This window comes from Ambystoma mexicanum, chromosome 8 (assembly GCF_040938575.1).
Source record: "Ambystoma mexicanum isolate Mex_15411 chromosome 8, UKY_AmexF1_1, whole genome shotgun sequence".
Taxonomy (NCBI): Eukaryota; Metazoa; Chordata; class Amphibia; order Caudata; family Ambystomatidae; genus Ambystoma; species Ambystoma mexicanum.
The window spans coordinates 435,213,354-435,235,261 of NC_090929.1; the positions used below are offsets into that span (position 1 = coordinate 435,213,354).

At 46.4% G+C, this 21,908-nt stretch overlaps 1 protein-coding gene across 24 annotated transcripts in view; it reads right to left on the minus strand.

Annotated features, from left to right (window-relative positions):
- Window positions 1–21,908, minus strand: part of KIF1B (kinesin family member 1B) — a 2,119,562-nt gene that overhangs the window by 585,435 nt on the left and 1,512,219 nt on the right. For all 24 annotated transcript variants that reach the window (XM_069609972.1, XM_069609971.1, XM_069609973.1 and 21 more), the window contains 2 exons: window positions 16,569–16,677; window positions 15,969–16,035 (listed from right to left, as the gene is read on the minus strand). In XM_069609972.1, the coding sequence (XP_069466073.1) occupies window positions 15,969–16,035; window positions 16,569–16,677 (176 nt within the window). The remainder of the gene's footprint in view (window positions 1–15,968; window positions 16,036–16,568; window positions 16,678–21,908) is intronic.

Below are 21,908 nucleotides of genomic sequence, written 5' to 3' on the forward strand. Positions count from 1 at the left end.
TATACCTTGGAATGACAGACTATTCACTGAAGAACCTGGAAAGAATACAGAACGTAGCTGCCAGACTTCTTTCTCCCCAAACTCTCAGAAAGGGAACACATCACACCATGCTACATTGGCTCCCACTCAAAAAAACGAATCACCTTCAAAACAATGTGCATAACACACAGTAATCCACGGCCGAGGAGCGGAATTCATACAAAAGAAAATCATCTACAAGCCGACTAGAACACTCGGATTCAGCGACGACATCTGCTTAGAACATAAACCATAAACTGGGAAAAAACCTGGTGGATCAGCATTCACTTGCTTAGCCATAAACCTTGCAACTCCATCCCCAGAGAAATATGAACTATGACGGACCATCTAAAATTCAGAAAACGTCTAAAAACCTGGCTCTTCAGCTCCGAATGGGATGTAAACGATTGAACAACATCCACGCACCACAAAGTGAACACAAAACTGACAAGGAGTGGAGAGTAGGCCGGACAGGATGTGGAGGGCAGGGGAGAATAGAGGCATCTGAATGGAAGAGGTGGTTTTGAGACCTAGGGTGTGCCCATCCCAATAGGACCAAAAAGGGAAACAGGGGAGGGAGATGGGTCCGACTTAACTGGCCACTGATAGAGGGCCCAAGATGGAAATGGGGGAGAAAGGGGTGTACCACTCTCGCATAGACGGACCGCAAGGCACACGTTGCCCCTGGAGGAAGCCGTGGGGGTGGTAATTGCTGCACACTAGAAGGTACTTAAGGGAAAGGGATATGGGCAACACTTAGTCGGCGCAGCGGGGGTAGAAAAGGTACTACCACTAACTAACCCTTCTAAAATCTCACCCTTCTGCATATACCTCCTGCATTCACTCCCTCTCCTGTTTCCAGGCTGCCACCTTTAGCCTTCTCCTCCTGCTCAGCTCCTGTCTCCTGCATTTGGGTGGCTTCTTGGACAGGATCAGGGAGCTGCTCCCCGCCTGAAGATCCCTTCTTCCATGCTACTCCTGCTCCTGCTACTCCCTCCAAATTGTCACTGGTTATTATCCTTTATTGAAAAGACTGTCCCTCTGCCTGCCTCACGCCTCTAAAGGCTCGACCCAGGACAGCTACACTTTCTCTTGGATCCTCCTCACTGTCTAGCCCCCTTTACTCCCCTTAAAGTTCTTCAGCTGTTCCTTCTCAAGCTCCTGCTTCCAACCTTGGCACCACGAGCTTCCTTGTCTGCTGCCCCTTCAATCCAACTGGCCTCTCTCCTCCACGAAGTCCTCCCCGGCCAGTACTTGTCATCACCCTTACTGTGTCATTATTGCTGGCCCCACTCATTACTTCAACCTGACGAGTGGTAAGACATGCATTACTTACCGTAAAAGCATTTCTGCTGATTGTATCTGCTTAGATTCACATGCTGTGCATATGGTCCGACATCCAGTGGTAACCGCAGAGTATTGCATCTTGTCTTTCGGGGACCGAAAGGGGACGTCGGCATAGGCATGTCTGAAACACTATCCCTATCGTGACATGTGTAGTACCCAAAATCCCTCACGCGCCGAGGTCCCTCCGATTGTATTTTTTCTGCCATGAGGGAGCCCAAGGCTATAGTGAGTGAGTACATGAAGAGAGAAAGTAGTAAGAAGTCTATGCTCCTTCCACCCCGAGCGGGGAGGCAGGGAGGGCGCATGTGAATCTACGCAGATACAATCATCAGAAATGCTTTTACGGTAAGTAATGCATGTCTTTTGATGCTTGTTAATCTGCTTAGAATCACATGCTGTTCATAGACTGGTGAGCAGTTCCCGGAGTCGGAGGTGGGTTGTGAGAAGGAACAGTAGAAAAAAGATGTCTCAGTACTGCTTGTCCCACCTGAGAATCAGCCCTAGAATGAGTGTCTAGGCAATAGTGTTTTGTAAAGGTGTGTACGGAACTCCAGGTTGCCGCTTTGCAAATGGACTCTAGGGGAACATTTGCAATGAATTCTATGGATGCCCCAGTGCCTCGAGTAGAATGTGCTCTAGGCTTGAAGAGCAGTTCTCTCTTTGCAAGAGTGTAACATAGTGTGATGCATTTGACAATCCACCTTGATATTGCTGATTTAGAGACAGGGTCCCCTTCTCTACCAGCTGCCACTGAAACAAAGAATTGTTTAGTCTTCCTCAGTGGTTTAGTTCTATCCATGTAGAACATGACTGCCCTGCGCACATCTAGTGTGTGAAGGCTTCTTTCGGCCATGTTAGTAGGTCTCTGGAAGAACGTGAGTAGTTTGATTGACTGGTTCACATGGAACTTCGAAATAAATTTCGGCGCAAATCTGGGATGTGTGCGCAGAACTACCTTATCTTTGTGGACTGTAACAAAGGGGTCCAAAACCGAGAGGGCCTGTAGTTCGCTAACTCTTCTGATAGAAGTGATAGCTACTAGAAAGGCTGTCTTGTAAGTCAGATCTTTCAGACTAGCTTTATGCATAGGCTCAAAAGGGGGTCCCATGAACCTAGTTAAAACCACATTTAGATCCCACCCAGGGGCTGGGTGAGTGATGGGGGGATAAATTCTTTTAACCCCTTCCATAAAGGCTTTAATCACAGGTATTTTCCACCGCGACACCTTCTACTGTGACGTGGTGTAGGCTGACAACGCCGCTAGGTGAACCTTTAAGGAATTGAAGACTAACCCAGAGTCCAACAGATGGGTTAGATATAACACAATGTGTGAAGGCGAGCAATCGGTGGGATTGATGCCTTTGGAACTGCACCAGATGACAAAACGTTTCCATTTGCTGGCAGGCCAATAACGTGTGTTAGGCTTTCTTGCCTCCCTCAGTATGTCCATGCATCTTTGAGGGAGTTGCAGATGTCCAAACTCTATGACCTCAGGAGCCAGGCTGCTAAATTCAGAGTTTGTGGGCATGGGTGCAGAGTCTACCCCATGTCCTGAGACAACATGTTGTACGGGCAGGGCAGCTTGACTGGTGGGGAGAGGGACATTTCCATCAGGTGCATGAACCAAGGTTGGCGGGCCCACATGGGAGCCACCAGAATCATGGTGACTGGTTCCTGGTGCATCTTGTGTACTATCTTGTTCAGAAGGGGAGTCGGGGAGAAAAGCGTAGACAAATTTCCTCGACCAAGTTATCCAGAGACCGTTCCCCTTGGATCGGTTCTGGGGGTACCTGGAGGCTTAATCTTGGCATTGGGCGTTCTCCTGAGTAGCGAACAGGTCGATCTCTGGAAACCCCCATACGTTGGATATAATGGGCCTCATTACGCCCCAGGCGGTAAGTTACCGCCTGGGTCGTACCTTTACCACCATGGCGTAAACTACGTTTACGCCATGGTGGTTGGCGGACTTACAGCCCCATTCCGAGGTGAGTGGGGCGGTAAGTCCCCATTAACCCATTTACCCTTCCCCATTCCCATTTTTGCCCCATAGGGCATAATGGGAGTGGGGAAGGCGTTAATTAAAAGCCTCCTCTTCTTCTGTATAGATGTCTCAATACGTGTCCATCTGGATATCTTGATAGTCAACTTGGTGTTGGACATCTAGGTGTTGGGCATCTTGTGTTTGAGGGTTAGGGTCTACCTGAGCTCTTTTCAGCCGATCCATACATCCCTCAAATTGCTCCGTGGTCCACTTGGATGACCCAAATGGACCTAGCTGAGTAAGAACCGAGTTCTCCGCCCTAAGGTGTTGAGAGGATCTCCTCAGGGTGCTTGAGAGGGGTACCTGGCTTTCTTCGTAAGAGTCTTCGGGATCGTCTTCCAAATCCGTGGAAAACTTTTAGGCGGATTGGCCCATAACTGTGGGCGGAACCGGTTCTAGGCCCACCGCCGTAGCAATCCTACTGATGCTCTTACGGATAGTCACCTAATCTTCCGAGACAACGCCTCCGATGATGTGTCGGCAGTGAAAATGCCTTCCGCGGCTCCAGAAGGGCCAGCGGATGGCTTCTCGGGTAGAAGCCTACTTGCAGTTTTCGGGCCTGTACGGGCCTTGGAAACCTTGGAACCCGTCGAAGCTTCTTGTTCAGAAACTTCGGCGTGTGTAGTTTGGGGAGTAGCGCCCTCGTTATGTTTGTTATGCCCAGTCGTCATGCGCTGCTGCGGATGCGGGGAAGGCTTCGGAATAGATCGATCTGATGGCGCTTGGGTTGTGTGCTTTGTGCGGTGCGATTGTACGCCCCTGTCACCGGGTGTGGTCCCTGTAGCAAGACCGGAGTGGAGCCTGGAAGGGTCGGGGACAGGCGTGGCGGCTCTAGAATAGTCCGCCTCAAGGTCTATAACGTCCGCGTTGGACGTTTGGTCATCCGATGTACTCCCGTCACTTTCGGCTGGTGTCGCAGCAGGGTAGGGAGGCTCCACGCGTGACATTCCGTACGCGACCCACCGCATCAACCGGCGCTCCTTAAGGGTTTTAGGTTTAAGGAGTTTACACGCCGAACACCGCTTCTCGTCGTGCTCTGGGGGGAGACAAGCGTTACACGAGTGTGCTCGTCTTTCCATGGATATCTGACCCTACACACAGGGCAGAATCTAAATGGAGTCCTTTCCATAGCAGAAGGGAAGGGTGACCAGACCAAAAAGGAAAGCAGTGGAAAAGAGGAAAGACATCATAGCAGTATGGCAAGCCCCGAGCCCACTCTCCCTACTGTGTAGGCCGGCCAGAAGGCCCGACCACATGGAATTCCGAACGCTGGATCTTAGGCGCCGGAACCCACAGCCGAAGACGATTCCCCCGTAGTCTTCGTCGAAGATGTTCTTGATGGGCGAAGTGACTTAACGGGTTTCAAAACGACAATTTGGTAAGATAAACAATGTCTCATGAAGAGCTCCGCTATAGGGCGACCAGTTATCTGGGCGGAAAAAAACAATCTGAGGGACCTCGGCGCGTGAGGGATTTTGGGTACTACACACGTCACGATAGGGATAGTGTTTCAGACATACCTATGCCGACGTCCGCTTTCGGTCCCCGAAAGACAAGATGCAATACTCCGCGGTTACCACTGGATGTCGGATCATATGCACAGCATGTGATTCTAAGCAGATTAACAAGCATCAGAATTAACCATTACCCCCTGCTGCCTTCTGGCTCTTGTATTTCGGCCCATCTGCTTCCTCGTGTACCCTCCCAACTGCTTCCCTGCCTCTTGCTGGGCCCTTACTCACTACGTATTGTCCATCACTACTGTCATCTAAAGTCAATAGTCAGCTACCTTCCCTTAGGCCCCTCCCAGTTTGTTGACCTCTACTACTTCTTCTCATTCCCCTGACCCCCGCTACCTCTGAAACTCTGTACGGTGGTCCTCCTGGCTCCACCCCATCTACTTATACTCCTACGGACCATCTACTACCACCTACTGGATTCCTCATCTCCCACAGTCTGCTTTCCAACACCTGGATCTCTTTAACTGTGGACCCCTTGTTTCTGTCTAACTTCCTTTATTTCTGTGGCTTGCAGATCACCATCTAGTCCCTCCTTTCTCCAGACTTTCCAGCCACCTCCAATATCTTCATTTCCCATTAGCCATCTGCTTCCACTGACTCTCTGATCTGCAATCTGATTACTTCTACCTGGTCTCTCCTGACTTTTAACTCCCCACCCTCTATTCACCCAATTACCCACCCACCTCCCCTCCTGAGACCTATGATCCGAGGTTCACTTACTTTGGCCCCGACTGACTCATCTCCCCATTGACACCTTCCTCGTTTTCCTCTATACACCTTCCCCCTTCTTTTTCCCCTTTTACTCCATCTTCATCATGCCACTTTCTCCTCCCCTCTGTTATGGGTATTGCCAGATTCCTCTCTCCCCGTCCTCATTACTCTTCCCCCTCTTTTTCGACACTTGCTCTTTCTCTCTTCCCCCACTCCCTGATTTCTCTTCTCTTTTGGCTAATGAAGCCCTCTTCTACCTCCTCCACTCTTGATCTACTTTACCCCCTCTCCTCTTTCCGTCCTACTCGTAAAGCCTCTCAACCATGGTTTTCCCTTCAACTTCTCTCCACGCGTCGTCTTCTTCGTCACCTCGAGCGACTCTGGCTCAAACTTCCCTCACGATCCAATCAAACCTCCTATTTCTCCTACCATTCTCTTTATGACTCATGCCTTATCTCTACTAAACGTTCCTACTATTCTAACCATCTCCACTCCCAAGCCTCTCACCCTCGCCGTATCTTTCAAACCCTCTCTCGTCTTCTCTCCCCACCTACCCCTGACCCTTCAGCCTCATCCACCCTTTCTCCTTCTGACTTTGCGAACTTCTTCTCCTCCAAGATTCTTTCTCTTCATCAAAACAGTAACTGCTCTCCCTACTCCCCCCTCCCCATTCCCCTTCAACCTGCATGTCTGACTTCTCGCCTGTCTCCCCCTCCTACGTGTCCCTCCTCCTATCCAAAGCCCACCCTACGTCTGCCCCAACTGATCCTCTCCCCACCCTCCTTATCCCTAAAATCTACCCTCTTCTTATTCCTTACTTAACTTCCTTCTTCAACACCTGCCTCTCCTCAGCTACCTTCGCCTCTGCATTTAAGCATGCCACCATCATACCTATTCTGAAGAAACTTTCTGCTGATCCCCTTCTTACCTCTAACTTCCGTCCAATCTCTCTCCTCCCATTCCTCTCTAAACTACTTGAACGTCTCGCCTATTCCCAGCTCTCAGCCTTTGTCATTAATCTTTCCCTCCAACCCCCCCCCCCAAATCTGGTTTCTGACCCAAACACTCTCCTGAAACTGCCCTCACTTATATTCTTAACTCCCACCTCTCCGCTCGATACTCTAAACAATCCTCTGTCCTTATCCTCCTTGACCTTTCTGCTGCTTTCAACACGGTCGATCACCCCCTACTTCTCAACACTCTTTCTTCCTTTGGTTTCAAAGGCTCTGTACTTAACAGGCTCTCCTCTTACCTTTCCTCCCGCTCGTTTGCCGTCTCCTGGCGCGGTCGTTCCTCGCCAACCCTCCCCTTGGAGTACGGCGTACCCCAAGGTTCGGTTCTCGGCCCTTTCCTATTCTCTCTCTACACCTCTCTCCTTGCCCGTTACCTCTTCCTTCAGTATTTCCCACCATTTCTATGCTGATGACAACCACCTCTTCCTCTCCTTCTCTTCCGACCTTCACCTTAAACTTTCTTCCAGTCTTACTGCCATTAAAAACAGGATGTCATCCCGCTTTCTTTCTCTCAATACTGATAAGACTGAAGTCTTTTTCTTTCCCTCCAACACTCTTCCGCCTCCCTCTCCTCCACCTTCCCTTCACTTCCCCCCCCTCTAATCTTCCCATCTCTGCCCACGCTCGCAATCTAGGCATTCACTTTGACTCCTCCCTCTCCTTTTCCCACCATATTTCTCTTACCTCTCGCGCCTGTCACTACCACCTTTGCAATATTCGCAAAGTCCGCTCCTCTCTCACCTTCCATGCCACTACATTTTTAATCTCCTCCCTTATCTTCTCTCGCCTCTTCTATTGCTCCTCTTTACTCTTTGGACTACCTGCTTCTCATATTGCCCCCCCTCAAATCCATCTACCACTCAGCCGTCCGTACCCTCTGTATCCTTGCCCCTCATGACTCCATTTCTTCTTCACTTTCCTTCCTTAGTTGGCTTCCCTTTCATTCCCAACTTAAATTTAATTTCCTCTGTCTAGTCTTTAAATCTCTCCATGATCGTGCTCCCCCTCATCTCTCCTCTCTCTACACTCCTTCCGCAGAGATAATAGGATTAACCAGAGCCGGCAAGATTTCTGAAAATTTGAATGTAAATATATATATACTGATAGTCAGTATGCGTTTGGGGTGGTTCATAACTTTGGTCGACTCTGGGCTGAGAGGGGTTTCTTGACATCACATGGTGCCAGAATTCAACATGGCCTTTTGATTTTACGATTGTTGTCTGCACTCACGCTTCGAAAACGCCTAGCAATAGTGAAATGCGAGGCACACAAAAAGGTAACATGCAAAGTAGGAGAGGGAAACGCGTTTGCAGACAGAATTGCGAAACACTCTGCCACTGATTTAAATACCAAAATGATGACGGTTCAGACTGAGGAAGTACCTTGTATGATAGAAAATGGAGTTGCCACTGTCAAAGAAATGCAGGCCGAAGCTACGGCCGATGAAATACAAGGGTGGGCAGAGGGCTCTGCGGAGTTAGATCTGGAAGGTTGTTGGGTGGACAAGGGAACTAGAAACTGGATGTTGCCAAATTCCTATGTGACTGCAATGGTCACAATGGCCCACAGCCCTACCCACATTTGTGCGAAAAAGATAATACAGCACCTATCTACAGTATGGCAGAATGTAAACAAAGAAGAATGCAGAGAGGTTGGTGCAGAACTGTATCACGTGTTTACAACACAATGTAGGAAAGGAAACAGTGACTCCAATAGGCAGTTTTGACCTGCCCTCTATGCCGTTTGAGGTGATCCATTTTGATTTCATAGAGATGGAGGGATGCCAAAACTTAAAATACGTCTTAGTGGTGATCTGTGCATTCAGTAAGTGGGTGGAGGCATATCCCTTGAAGGACTGCACAGCAATGAGCACGGCAAAAGTAATGCTTAAGGAATACTTTTCCCGATTTGGCTTGCCCCGTGTTTTATGGTCCGATAATGGCCCACATTTTGTGGGTGCAGTGGTATTACAGATATGTGCAGGTCTTCAGATCAATAAGAGATTCCATAGTTCAAGACATCCGAGTTCAGCCGGTCTTTTGCAGAGGCACAACGGGATTCTCAAGTCAAAAATCAGTAAAATATGTGCGGGAAGCAAGTCGAGTTGGGTGGATGCATTACCAATAGCGCTATTATGCATGCGTACGTCTGTACAGGCTAAAACGGGGCTCTCCCCGTACGAAATCGTGATGGGGAGGCTGGCAAATGTTTGGTGCGCACCTCAGCCAAAACGACTTAGAGAGGTAGAACATCCTGTGCTTAGTACTTATTGTGGCCTTTTAATGCAGAAATTGCGTTTGATTCATCAGCAGGTGCAGGAGGCATTACCAGTGAGATACACCGGTCCGGGGAAGGCGCTGGAGCCAGGAGACTGGGTACTGCTAAACATTTTTGAAAGAAAGCCATTGTTAGCACCCAGGTGGCGCGGCCCCTATCAAGTACTCTTGGCAACGCAGACGGCGATACGGGTGGATGGACGGAAGTCGTGGATCCATGCCACCTATGCCAAAAAGATTTCAACTTCACTGAAAGACTTGCCTGACCCAGATGACCGGAAAGAGACAGCGGTCCCAGAAACAGAAGAAACTGTTGCCAGTAAGCAGCCACCAAAACTGCCCAAACGAGAAGTGAAACTCGAAACAAAGCCTGAGACGATTGCCAAAAAGGGGGGGAAGGGCAAAGAGTGCCCCAACGTTGCCCAGCAGAATCGACATCACTGTTGGCCGACACGAAATCTGCTTTGCAAATAGCAGCAGAAACGAAACGTGTTCCCCTTTGGCGCCCACCAGCACTTGCCAGCACGCCAAAGACCGAATCTGCATCACTGGCGCAGCGCACACCAGCACCTGCAGTAGCGCCACAGGCTGACTTTGAGCCTGAATCTGGAAGTGCACCGGCACTGTTCACGGATCACACGATACCAGGAGTGAGGCGATACAATTTGCGGTCTCGAAAGAAAGTGATCCACAGTTCTTTGGTGTTTATGTCAACCTCTGGTCCTGCTCATGGACGGAGAAGGAACTAGAGGTGTAGAGAAGAGAAGCATGAGAATTGTGCAAGTCGGACAATTCGAGACTCGCGGCTCCTCGGTGCGATTATAAAAAGTACATGTGTCTGGAACCAGAGCGGACAAGCTGGGCGCACATGGTACTAAGGCAAAAAGATAACTAATCAAAGGTCCTCTGAGCAGTATGAGAAATGACAAGTGATCTTGCCTAAAAACAATTAAGCAAATCCAGGCTATAAAGGACTGGCAGAACTGAACTGACAATTCCGCTGAACTTATTGACATCAGAGCAAGTGCAACGAAGAAAGATATCCACGACGAACTGTAATAAGGAAGAAGGAGGACGACGAGAAACATGTCGGGACCGGCTCCAGCCTCCTCCTGCACCACTGCTGAGAATGAGTCAATTATAAAGACTGTAAGCTTAGAAAAAAACGCATGGTAAAACGAATTGTATGCTGGCGCTGACAATAATTATGTGCTTTATGAGCTTGGTAGCACCAATAACGACAGCCCTAATATTATGGTATGTGGAATCGATACACCCATTAGAAATGTTTTTACCAATATTTAATATATCCACTACTGAAAGCCCGGTTCAGGTGATTACTTATACCCTGCACCCAATGGAAGAAATACAAAGGGAAGGTTTCGGGAATAACACGTTGTTATTAATAATGAACATGACACATTCAATTCTGAAGAAAACAAATTGCTGGGTATGTGCCCATTTGCCACAGCACGCTGGGAAGGGAATAGGGTGGTATGTACAGCCATTACCATTAAAGTCTGCATGTAGTGCATCTTTAGGTGCAATGTTCTATGGGAAATGGAGTAGTACGGGTCAATTAGACAGAGCCAACATGAATGAGTTTGAGGAAATAATAATGAAGCCTGTGGGTTGTTCCATATTCCATAAAGCACAAGTAATGGCCCCCAGAGCCCACGAGGAAAATTACGCGAAAGATAACATGACAAAATAGACGAGATAGATTGTCCCCACCAGAAAAAAAACATCTGTAATGACGTTTTGTGTAAGAACAGAAGGGGACAACGATGCAACCCCCCCCCCAATCTTACACAGTGAATTATAGCCCAAGAACTGTCCCTTTTTGTCTAAAAAAGAAAGGCTTTTTCAGTCAGAACATATACTGGATGCATGAATACAGTGGTATTGAAATGGGAAATAGAACCAGTATATGTGGGAGATCCAGTTTATTTTATATGTGGAGAGAAAGCATATCCTTGGTTGCCCAGAAACTGGGGAGATACACGTTACCTAGGTCTGCTGTTCCCAGGAGTATTCTTCTTAGAAACAGCAGACATGGCCAGACTATCCAGAACTAGAGTCAAAAGGACTGACGAGGGTGTTTTGATAGTAACTGATGTAGCAAAATCATTCATTCCATTCTTAGGACAGATAGTGAACTCCTATAATATAAGGCAGCTGTCCAGAATACAAAAAAATACCATAAACACAACGACAGATATACTATTTAACATGACGTTGGAAGAAAGAGGAATCAGGTTAATGACGCTGCAAAATAGAATGGCTCTCGATGTAATCCTGGTTGATCGTGGGGGAATTTGCAAAATAGTGGGATCAGCGTGTTGTGTATTTGTCGATGACTATTCCCTACGATCTTTGAAGTGATAAAGAAAATGCATGTCCTAAGCTCCGAACTCCCTACTGAAGAAGGAAGCTGGGGAATAGGGTCTTGGTTTTGGGGAATACTGCGTTCTTGGAGATGGAAGTTGATTTCGATATTAGTAGTGGCGTTTGGAATTTTCATAACGTGCTGTTGTTGCATACACTGCCTACCAATAGTTTGCGCTGAAATAACCGAGGGATGTACGGAGGGATGTATGCATATGACAACAAGAAAAAAACAAACTCATGCCCGAGCTGACCAAGACACAAATGAGATGAAAACAGTAAAAGAGTTGATGGCTATAGATATTGATGAAGACGATGATGTTTACGATAGCATGCAAAATTCAGACATAAGTACTTCAGACTCATCATCACTAGAGGAGGTTTCAATAAATAGATGAGACGTTTGGCATACGGCGAAAGGAGGGTTTGTCAGTCTAGACAAATGGATACCTCTACTGTGTGACCGCAAACGTATTTTGATGGCCGTGGGCAAACCGTCTCATGCACGATATGACAGAATATAGGTTTCCGAGTTTGCCAATGAACGGCCATTTTGATGTAACAAGAATCGCCATTTTGTTTTCTAACCATTGCTCATTGCTTTCTGTTCTTGTTGCTTCGCAGTACATTTTCCGTTTACACTGCTCGACTGTAAAACATTGTTGTCTGCACAAAAAAGGACAAGGCCGCAGGGCCGCGAGGATAACAAGAGTTCGTTGAAACACAACGTAGGCAGCGCCAGGAAGAATACCCGGCTCCCTCCCGAATGTAGCTTTGAAGCAGAGCTGCAGGGCATTTAATCATTTTGCAGCTGCCAGCCAGTCTCGTTATATGGTAGAATATGTTAGAATAAAGCAGCTAAAGGCTTGAATTATGCTCTTCTTACGGCCCCCCTTTGCTGAGCCCCGTTAGAGCGTGTCGGCTCCCAGGACACGAATAGCACCTCATAGATAGCAAGGTCTGGAATGTAACTCCCCCCCCGTATGTAGCTCGCTTCCAAGAACAGAAGCGCTGTGTTCTGTTCAACATCTGAAAGATGCCTCCGCACTCACAAATTGCAAATTTTTAATAGAATAGATGTTTGAAGGTGTCATAGTTGTCGAAAATGTCCATCATCACACCAAGTTCAAAGAAACCCAATAAAGGGGGGGGGGGTGTTAAACATGTCATAGCTGATGATATGCATTTTGTATATATGTAACTGATGTACGTAATTCACTCTCTTGCGTCCCTCGAGGTCTAGAGATACACGTCGCGGGGCGTGAGACCGAGTTGGCCAACTGAGACTTTTGCTTTGCAATAAACCCTAGCTTTGGGAATACAACCTCGTGTCTGGCGTATCTATCGTGTGTGGTGACTCGCCTTGTTTCCATAGGCGTAAGGGACCCCTAGGGGCCCCTTTCACATGTGCCTCCTCCCGTTTCCGCTCCTTTCAGCTCCTAGCCCCCCCTGCACTGGAACTCCTCACCTCTCTCAATACGCTCTATACCTACCTTTTCCTCCTTATGTGCTTCCCTGAAATCTCTCCTTCTCCATTCCCCACCCGATACCTTTCCCACCTCCCATTCTCTCTCCTTCCCTAATATCTTCCTATGTACCCCTCCCTACCGCCCACTTCCCCTTACCCTCCTTCACCCTTATACCCTTTGTTCCCCTTCCCTCACAGATTAATTGCTCTACTTACTGTTTTATTGGATTGATTCATGATTGTAAATTGCTTTTACTGTTATACATTTCTATGTATGTTGTTGTTATAATGTAAAGCGCTTTGGATTAAAGCACTATATAAACACAATAAATACAAATACAAAATACAAATACACCTCTCAAACAGTAAACTAAACACAACCATACCGCTACAGCACAACAAACCGCACTCACTTCACAATACCACCACAACAACGATACAAACCACACATAGGTCCTCATTATGAGGTCTGCAGTTACCCACCGGCCAACCCCGTAACACCGGATATGCTGCATGACTTACTGGTGCCACTGAAACATTACAAGTCCCGGCGGAGTGGAAAGCCAGGCAGCAGGTTTTCTAAGTCCCATTCCCATAGAGTCCCATAGCAACACTGCTGGTGCTTCCAAGGCAACTCTGCTTGGCCCAGCAGCCCCGGCAGGTAGGCTTATTGTGGATGTCCGGAAACAAGGGTGCCGTTAAGCTTACCGGCACTCTTGTTTCCTGGACTGCCAAACTCCTAATGAGGCCCATAGTCTCGACCAACACCAGATGGCGGCTACCAACCGAAACACACACCTACGCCCAGTGAGCGGTGTCACCGAACTGAAGCTACCAACAGCACAGCACATCACAGCTCTCTTGCTCTTTTTTCCCCCGCTCAAGCTTACAAACTTATCGGCCTCCCTCCTTGCCTTGCAGATCCGCCAGAGCACCAGGAAACCATGCAGGTGGCAACAGTGCAAGGTATGAGAATCTTTAATATAACATAGCATTTATGGTTGTACACTTCATGGGCTCCATCCACAGTTCAGGAAGTGGCCGTTATGTGCTTGGAATTGGTCTGGACTGGGCAGAGATTCCTAGTCACCCAAAACCATACCCAAGCCAGAGTGATGCAATGACTTTAGGTGTGCTGGCTATCCATGACTGGAAAGTTCGAATGTTGAAGGCGCCCTGCTACTTGGGCTGGGTCATCCACATTCCAGGTTTCCTTATAAAAAGGTAGGGGTCAAAGCTGGACCACTGAAACTGTAAATCTGAAGCAGGAAATGCCACAGAGGGACATGCTTTCCAAGCTCAAAGAAGTTGTGGGTCAGTATCTAGCCTTCATCATCATCACAGATTTGCAGTCCAGAAGGTTGGAACTTTGTGAAGCCTCCACGACTGTGCAACTTTATTGTGGGACCCAGACTGTGGCTCTGCTACTGCTGCTCACCACCAGATGGGGCTTTGCTGTAATTAAGTCCTTTGTTCTCACCAAACTTCACCTGCAGACACTTGCTGGGTCACAAAGATTGCTTCTCTCATTTGGTATTTATTTGAGGTCGATTTCAGCATGGACACTGAAGCAGAGGTCCCTCTTCACCGAAAGCCTGAAGTCTGAGATGATAGTATCCTGTTAGGTGAGTTGTGAGTGTAAATTGAAGTCACCACCTCGCTGGACCCAGCTGTCAAACAAAGCAGCCTCTGCTTCAGAGAACCCTGGATCTACAACATTACAACCAATGAGAGTAGTAATTTCAACTGCCTGTAGTCATTGGATTTCTTGATTGGGGTGCAGCAAGCTGAGCTACATACTCTTTTTGTCACCCCCTATTACCCATTGATTTCAATATGACATAGCGTCAAACTCTTGAGTGCTGCTCTTGCCTTACCTTTGGTAGCGGAACCTGGGTTAAAGGGACCGGTCATTGATCCACCTAGACATTTGGGATTTTTACTGTCCGCCTCCTCCACAGGAAAACTAAGTACTGTATTGAGAATTGTCACTTCTAACCACACTATTACATATAGCCCACAAAATTCTTGAAGTGAACTTTTGACATCTGTTCATACCCCACCGCCTTAAACCCAAAATTGGCAACTTACCAGACACATGGGTTGAACATTGGTTCCTAGGATAAGGTTGGACTGCCTTCGCTTATTTTCAAAAAATTGATATGCATGTCAGTTTATAAAGCTAATGACATGTTAATATCCCCCAACATGCGTTAGCGTGTGCAGCAGTCTATTATTGATTAACTGCCATTTGACAATAAGTGGTTGGTTCCAAAACTGATCACTTATGTTGTGAATGTGTATATATAGTTGTAATTACTTGTATTACTTTCACTCAGTCCACCAGGGTTGTCAAATATATATAATTGGGATGCATATATGGACAATCTCTTGATTGACAGCCCCATGTGTATGTTAACTGTATTCTACACTAAGCTCCTGATCTCCTTAGTTTAACCATTAATGTTCACCCACTTTACCAGCAAGAGTTTGCTTTGGCTTTGTATAAACCTTCCAGTTCTACTAAGGTTAGCTTTTCAGAAGTCTACACCAGTTGCAGTTCTGAAGAACCCTCTTAACAAACATGTCCTAATCAAACATACACTCTCTTAGCTGCCTCTTAAAGCCATCCTATACCATGAGTATGATTTATGTGTAGAATGAAAGAATGTGTATAAAATAAAAAAGGTTGAGCTCATGACAGGCCTGTGTCAGAGGTGTTGATGAATGACTATCCTCCATCTTAGTTTCTGTCATAGACGCAGAGCAGCTGAGAACTTTCTGCATCCAGGTGCAAGGAAACTGAAGAAGTGATCCTTCAAACCATGACTCCGGAAGTCCGACGGAGGACCCGTCAACAGTGGGGGGGAGACACTATATTTAAGGAGAACAAATGAATGTACTATTTTGGACATCCCTATACATTATTTTGGCATGAATCGTTCGTCAAGTGTATAGCAATACTCTGTATGATAAGGTTGCTATTCAAAAAGTGGGCCTCTGACTACCTTACTGTTGTGATTTGGCATAAGTCTCCAGTAAGAGACCTACGGCTCAAGACAATGAGGTCAAAGAATAATCGAATCTATCACAGCAGCTAACCAAGTAAAAAAACATTTACAACAGCAATTCAAAGGCGGCAGAGGCTATTTCATGACCAAAGACAAGGGGACTGCGGGTTCTTACCTGATGCAACAGAAATGTCCCCTGGCATGGCTGGCCATTGGTATGGTCAACAATTGAGGGTATGTACCTAAAAGAAAGAAACAGTGTTGACAAACCGATGTGGCACTGTAATGGGAAAAGATAAGTATTGGATAGTTTGCAATGAGACTGTAAACATAACAGGATAGAGCAGAGATACTATTGCCTGCAAGAGTGATAGGAGGGGACTTTACAAGCTGTAAGGATAAGAACCGGGGATAGATACACTAGGGACTACAGGGATGAGAGGATTAAAGGCAGGCATTCTACAGACTGTCAATTTCTGAGGACTGAGGAACATGATATTCCATAATTGCAGTATGAAAGGATGGAGTGGGTGATTATACTGTAGATTTCTATGACCAAGAGTGAAATGCTACAGACAGCAAGCAGTAGGGAAATCGAGAGGTTAGAGAGAATACAGACAGCAAGGGAAAGAAGCTGGGGGCTGGATTGTGGGGATGTGGAGTTGTCAGTACAACGATATACTGTACTTGCTGTAGCTGTGAAATAGTTTTGAACCACATCAGTATGTGTGTGCTTACAGACACAGAGCATGGATGAGAACAAAGAAGAACTCACTCTCCAGTGGGCTCCAGTTCACTAATCTCTAGCCAGACAAGTAAGTCGTATTTACTGATGCTCTGCCCCAGGCTTGTCTTACTCATGGGATTCAGCTTTGTGGCTGGAACTGAAAGGACAAAAAGGGAAACATTTTAAGAATTACACCACTGCTGAGAAACCATCACTAGATTACCCCTCCTTTCCCCCGGATTGGCCTCCTCTTTTCATACACAGCGTACCATCACTCCCTTGCTTTTCTCCCATAAGGTTAACTGCTTTTCCCTCAACTCAGATGTCTTCCGTTTCCTGTCCCATACATAGCTTTCCATCCACCTCTGCCATCGATCGCCCTGCCCAGCTTTATAGACTATTGCTCCTTCTACCATACACAGAATGTCAACACTCATCACTCTCCTCCTTTCAGAGACCCAGACTCCATTTTGCCCCTAAAATCAAGAATTTGGGTTGCAGCTAGCAAGTAAATCTTGGATGCGAAAGTCAGGTGGGAGTAAAATTACAATCAGTTTTCTACGCATGCTTCGATTAGCCCTTCCATATGTACCTTCCAGAGATCATGCCACTGTAGTTGGGACAATAACTAATTCCCAACTAGACTATGGAATCAGTCTGCTAGCAGGCATCGCAATAAAGCACCTGAACAAGTTGAAGAAAGCCCAAAACACGGCTGTTAGATTCATTTTTAAAGTTTCTAAATCTATCATGCTTTTCCCATACTTTAGCTGCATGATGACCTACTATGCTGCTCCATCCTCCACCACTCCCAAGGTGATGCCCACGGCTCCAGAGAACAGTTTTAAGTGGGATTGATTTACTTACTATTTTTTGGAGTTGGGAGTAAAACATTTTTTAGGGAGTGAACAAGTAATTCCAATCAGAATATTTTTTATTTAGCCTATCAAAAAATAGGGGAGCTGGGTTTTAGAATACACTTTTGCAGCTCTTACTGAATCAACCAAACATACAGTGTATTCCAGTATAAAAATATATATACATATTTTTCAATTTCATAGCAATTTCTATTCCTACATTCTAAAATTGTCATTGTGAGCAACACAACCAATCAAACATCTCATGTATATAAACATTGTCTTTATAAAAACAAGGGGTAACTGAGTACATGTGCAGGTAAAGTGTGAGTGCTGTGCTTAAACAATATCATCTAAGGATATCTCCCTTGACTTACTACAATCCTAGTTATCAGTTAAAAATATATATACAAATGTATTTCAAATTACTTGGCCAATAAACCACTACATCCAACGTCAACATGCACGTTTCAACCCTAAAACATTATTTCAGGGTCTTCATAAAAACAACTTTCTCTCCCGTTTCATAACAAAATCTATTTCCTGACCTCTCATTCAATCTGCCATATAAATTGCTCACCTACATATCAAATTGCTTTTATTCAAAGTATGCACCACAATTTCTTTACAATTCTTGTGTGTTCTTTACTACGTTCAAATCTTCAATTGGTTGTTTTTAATGTAGGCATGGAAATAATGCATTGTCGTTTTAAAATCGATATTTTTGTAATCCATACTTCTTTGAACCTAGAAATTCACAGACATCTACATTTGCATATTTTCTTTAAAGTTCCTCTGCAGATTGGGTAGTACTAATGTTAGAGCTCCTTCAAGTGGCACTGCTCTGCTGGTATCACTGATGCGAACATATCCGACACTGTGTGGATGGGCGCAGGGGGACAGGCTCATATGTAGAGGTTTTCGATTTTTGCTGGGATTATATTCCAGTTATTAAGGAGCAAAAGGCTGATAAACCCCCTCATGTGCAGGGACTGCTGAGGAACCTTCATCCTTTGCTGTATTCTGACTTTCTCAGCCTTCTATATGAAAACACCTACAACTCTCATTTTGCAGTGAATAGTGCTAGCCTACAGCACCTTTAACTCCATCCGATGCTACAACTTATTCCTCACACCCTTTCTCAATGCCATGCTATCCTCACACTTTCTTACCCACCTAAGCAATACCTACATCACCAGTCCCCCATGTAATGTCTTCCCCACCTGTGCAAATATCAACGTTCCAGAGCTCTCTACTAAGAACTAGTATAACATGCCTCAGACTCCTTTTCCTCAGTATATCACAAGTGAAACTGGCACTTTTTTCACAGCACAAAAAGTTGCCTTCTCTTAGCCAAAAGCTATTAATGCCCTACCTGCAAGGTCCCTCCACATTACAGTTGTTTCTTTGGAATAAGGGACTTACCTGTTAGAGTAATTCTCAAGCATTACTATTTTTCATGGAATCAAATGTTTTTTTTTTTTAACTATGTTTCAGCATTAAGGTGAACATCCCAGTCTTAAGAAAATTGGGAAACGTCACTCCAGGGTGATTGCAGTAGTCTTCCAAGCCTCTACTTAGGGATTCTAGGCCAGCTCCAGGCAGACCGCATTGAGTAGGCTGCTATCACGTGGCCAGGCCCTGCCACTCAGTTGTTCCACCCACTAAACAATTTAATCAGTCCTCCTTAGGCTTCTTCATCGCCGGCGTCCAAAGCAAAGGACGGGTGAAGACAAGGATCTCACCTGTTCGTGCCTGATGGGGCCAAGGGCATGACCGGCTGTTCTGCATTGGGTCTGCAAACTAATCGCTACTACTCTTACTCGCCAAAACACACCACAATGTGTCACCTCCCCCCACAGCCAATCCCCATTCTCATTAGGGTAGGAATGGTCAGGTGCCTTAGGCAGCCCCAGCAAGCTACCCTAGCGAACCGCAACGCTCACGCTGCAGAGATCGCTGACCTCCTCTTGGACAACAAACTTGATGCCCTGTTCATCACTGAAACATGGTTTACACCATCCTCCACAAATGGTTGACGTCCTCCTACTACAAGGATACTGCATCCACCATGCCGAGTGGCCAGGAAAGGCTGGAGGCATAGTGGCAATCATCCACAGGAGCGATTGCCCATGCTCCATCATCCTGTCTCCCAGAACAAGCTCATTTGAATCACTCGCCTGCTGATTCCCTTTATCGCACAAGTAATCCATCACCTTCCACCTCATCTACCGACCACCTCACAGGATTGACTCTTCCATTGCAGACATCTCAAACTTGCACTCTTTTGCCAAATTTGTACATTCTAGCAATGTCTTTCTTGGTGATTTTAACATCCCCAGGTCACAGGATGACAACCACACTTGAAGCACGCTTTTCGCACTGACCGCTTCCATGAACCCTAAACAAATTGTGCTCTCCCCCACGCACAACAAAGGCAACACCCTAGATTTAGTCTTCACATCATCCACCTGCATCACCTGTGAAGAACCTATCCCACTTGACTGGTCTGACCACCTCACCATCCCATTATCAGTCACCTAATTGACTACGGCTCACAAAGGTCAGGCGAAACGCCCCCTCACTGAATGCCTCTCATTCAAAACCTTTCCGGTCAATAAGCTGGAAGCAAACTTTGCAGACTTCCCCATCACAGGGTGTTAGGGAGAATTCTCATTCAATGGCTAATTTCCCCTTACTTAGTGAGTCCCCCAGTAGCTTTGCTGGATTTCTGGAGTTTATTTTGTTCACTTGGTAAGAGTGTGAGCTTTTCCCCGACTCTTACCCATGTTTTGACATGTGTATTTCCTCTGTTTTGTGATTGTGGGCTCTGGAATACACCACTTCAGTAGCCCCCTTCTTTTGTGTGTTACACAGCACCTTCAGTGCAGTGACACATGGTTGTCTTTTAGACTTCCCACCGACTCCATTTCTGGGGCCGACTACTGTCCCTCAGAAAAGGGTAAAGTTGCCATTAACTTTACATAGTCATTTAACCACAGATCCAGTACACCCCATCTTTCATGGAGTACTGGAAAGGGTTAATTCTTAGCCCTTTTTATCTGTACCTCCTAGAGCCTTGTTTTGCTCCTTTAACATTTAGACTTGGCTGGTGGCAGTGGTATCTACCCTAACTTTTCTACCAAGTTTCTACTATATAAACGTGGTATTGTTTTAGACTATTATATTAGCCTCAAACATAAACCCGCTTGACCAAATACTTTTTCTTTTGGCTCCGGTCGGGTTTATTCGCCATTTCTTTTTGTTAAAGTCCTTCTTGTGTTTTACTTTGTGCGGCAAACCAGGTTTGCCTTCTTTGTTCACTGTCTTTTGGCGGGCTTCTGCCAAGAAGCCCTCCTCTAGGCACCTGGGTGTCTAGGTGGGCTGAATGTGAGGAAGGGGTGTAGTCACCCCCTGTACAGGGTATCCTAGGAAACCCAAGTCGCACTTTGCCATGATTGGCGGAGGTGGTTGTCCGGGCTGGACAACCCCCCTGCTGCGTGATTGACAGCCAGGCTGTGTGAATGGGGGATTTTCGCATAAAAGGCAGGACTCTTGGGCTGAAAGTCAGAGTCGCCATTGGAACTAGAAGGAACCGAAGAGAAGTGGAGAAGAAGACGGCTGCTGCAACTATCCCGTCCCGGTGAAGCCCTGCTGCAGTTCTGAGCCATCTACCCTTCGACGATCAGAGAAGATCCAGTCCGGAGTCTTCTTCCCTTGAGCCTGGTCGGGATAACCAGCTCATCTTCCACAGCCAGAGGATCCTCCTCTTGGTCTAAATCGCTGCGCACTGCTCTAGTGGTCCGGATAGCCATCTGAAGAGCCTCTCCTGTTTTTAAGGAGTGCACCTTTTATTCACCGTCACTGCTGCTGGCCTCATCCCTGCGTAGTGCAGACACCCTTCAGACGTTGTCCTCCTTGCTGAAGCTCCAGGAACCGAGGGTCTGCAGGAAACTTCCAGGAACAACTGCCGTGGCACCAGCTTCTTTCTTGAATAAGATACTGTGTTCTGCTTCGAGGAGCTAGGGTGAATCCCTTTTCTCCTCCTCCAAGGCTTGTCCTTATCTTCCCTCCTTCTTATAACTTTTGCTTCCTCTGTTGACAATATCCAAGTACTCCTGGCAATGTTGAATCTTGAACTGTCCGACTGTGCGATCCTCGACAACAGGAACCCGGTTCCACTTGACACTGGCTCCGGCCTATTGACTCTCGAATTTCTGTCAACTAGTGTTCTCTGATTCTGTCTGAGTGTTTTTGCCCCGGTAACATTTCTTGCCGCGGATACGCGTATCTTTCGTAAGACCGAACTGTCATTACTGTCAAAAAGTGATCGCATATGTATTCCCGGTAACGTCTTTTGATTCACAACACCGGTCCGTTAAAACATAGGGTACTTACCTTGAGTTATTCTGTACCAAGTGAATTGGTTGGTTATAGTGTATTTTACGTGTGGTTTTGAATTAATAGAAGTGTTGTGTTTTATAACGAATGATAATAATAAATGTACTTCTATTTTTTACTTGAAACCTTG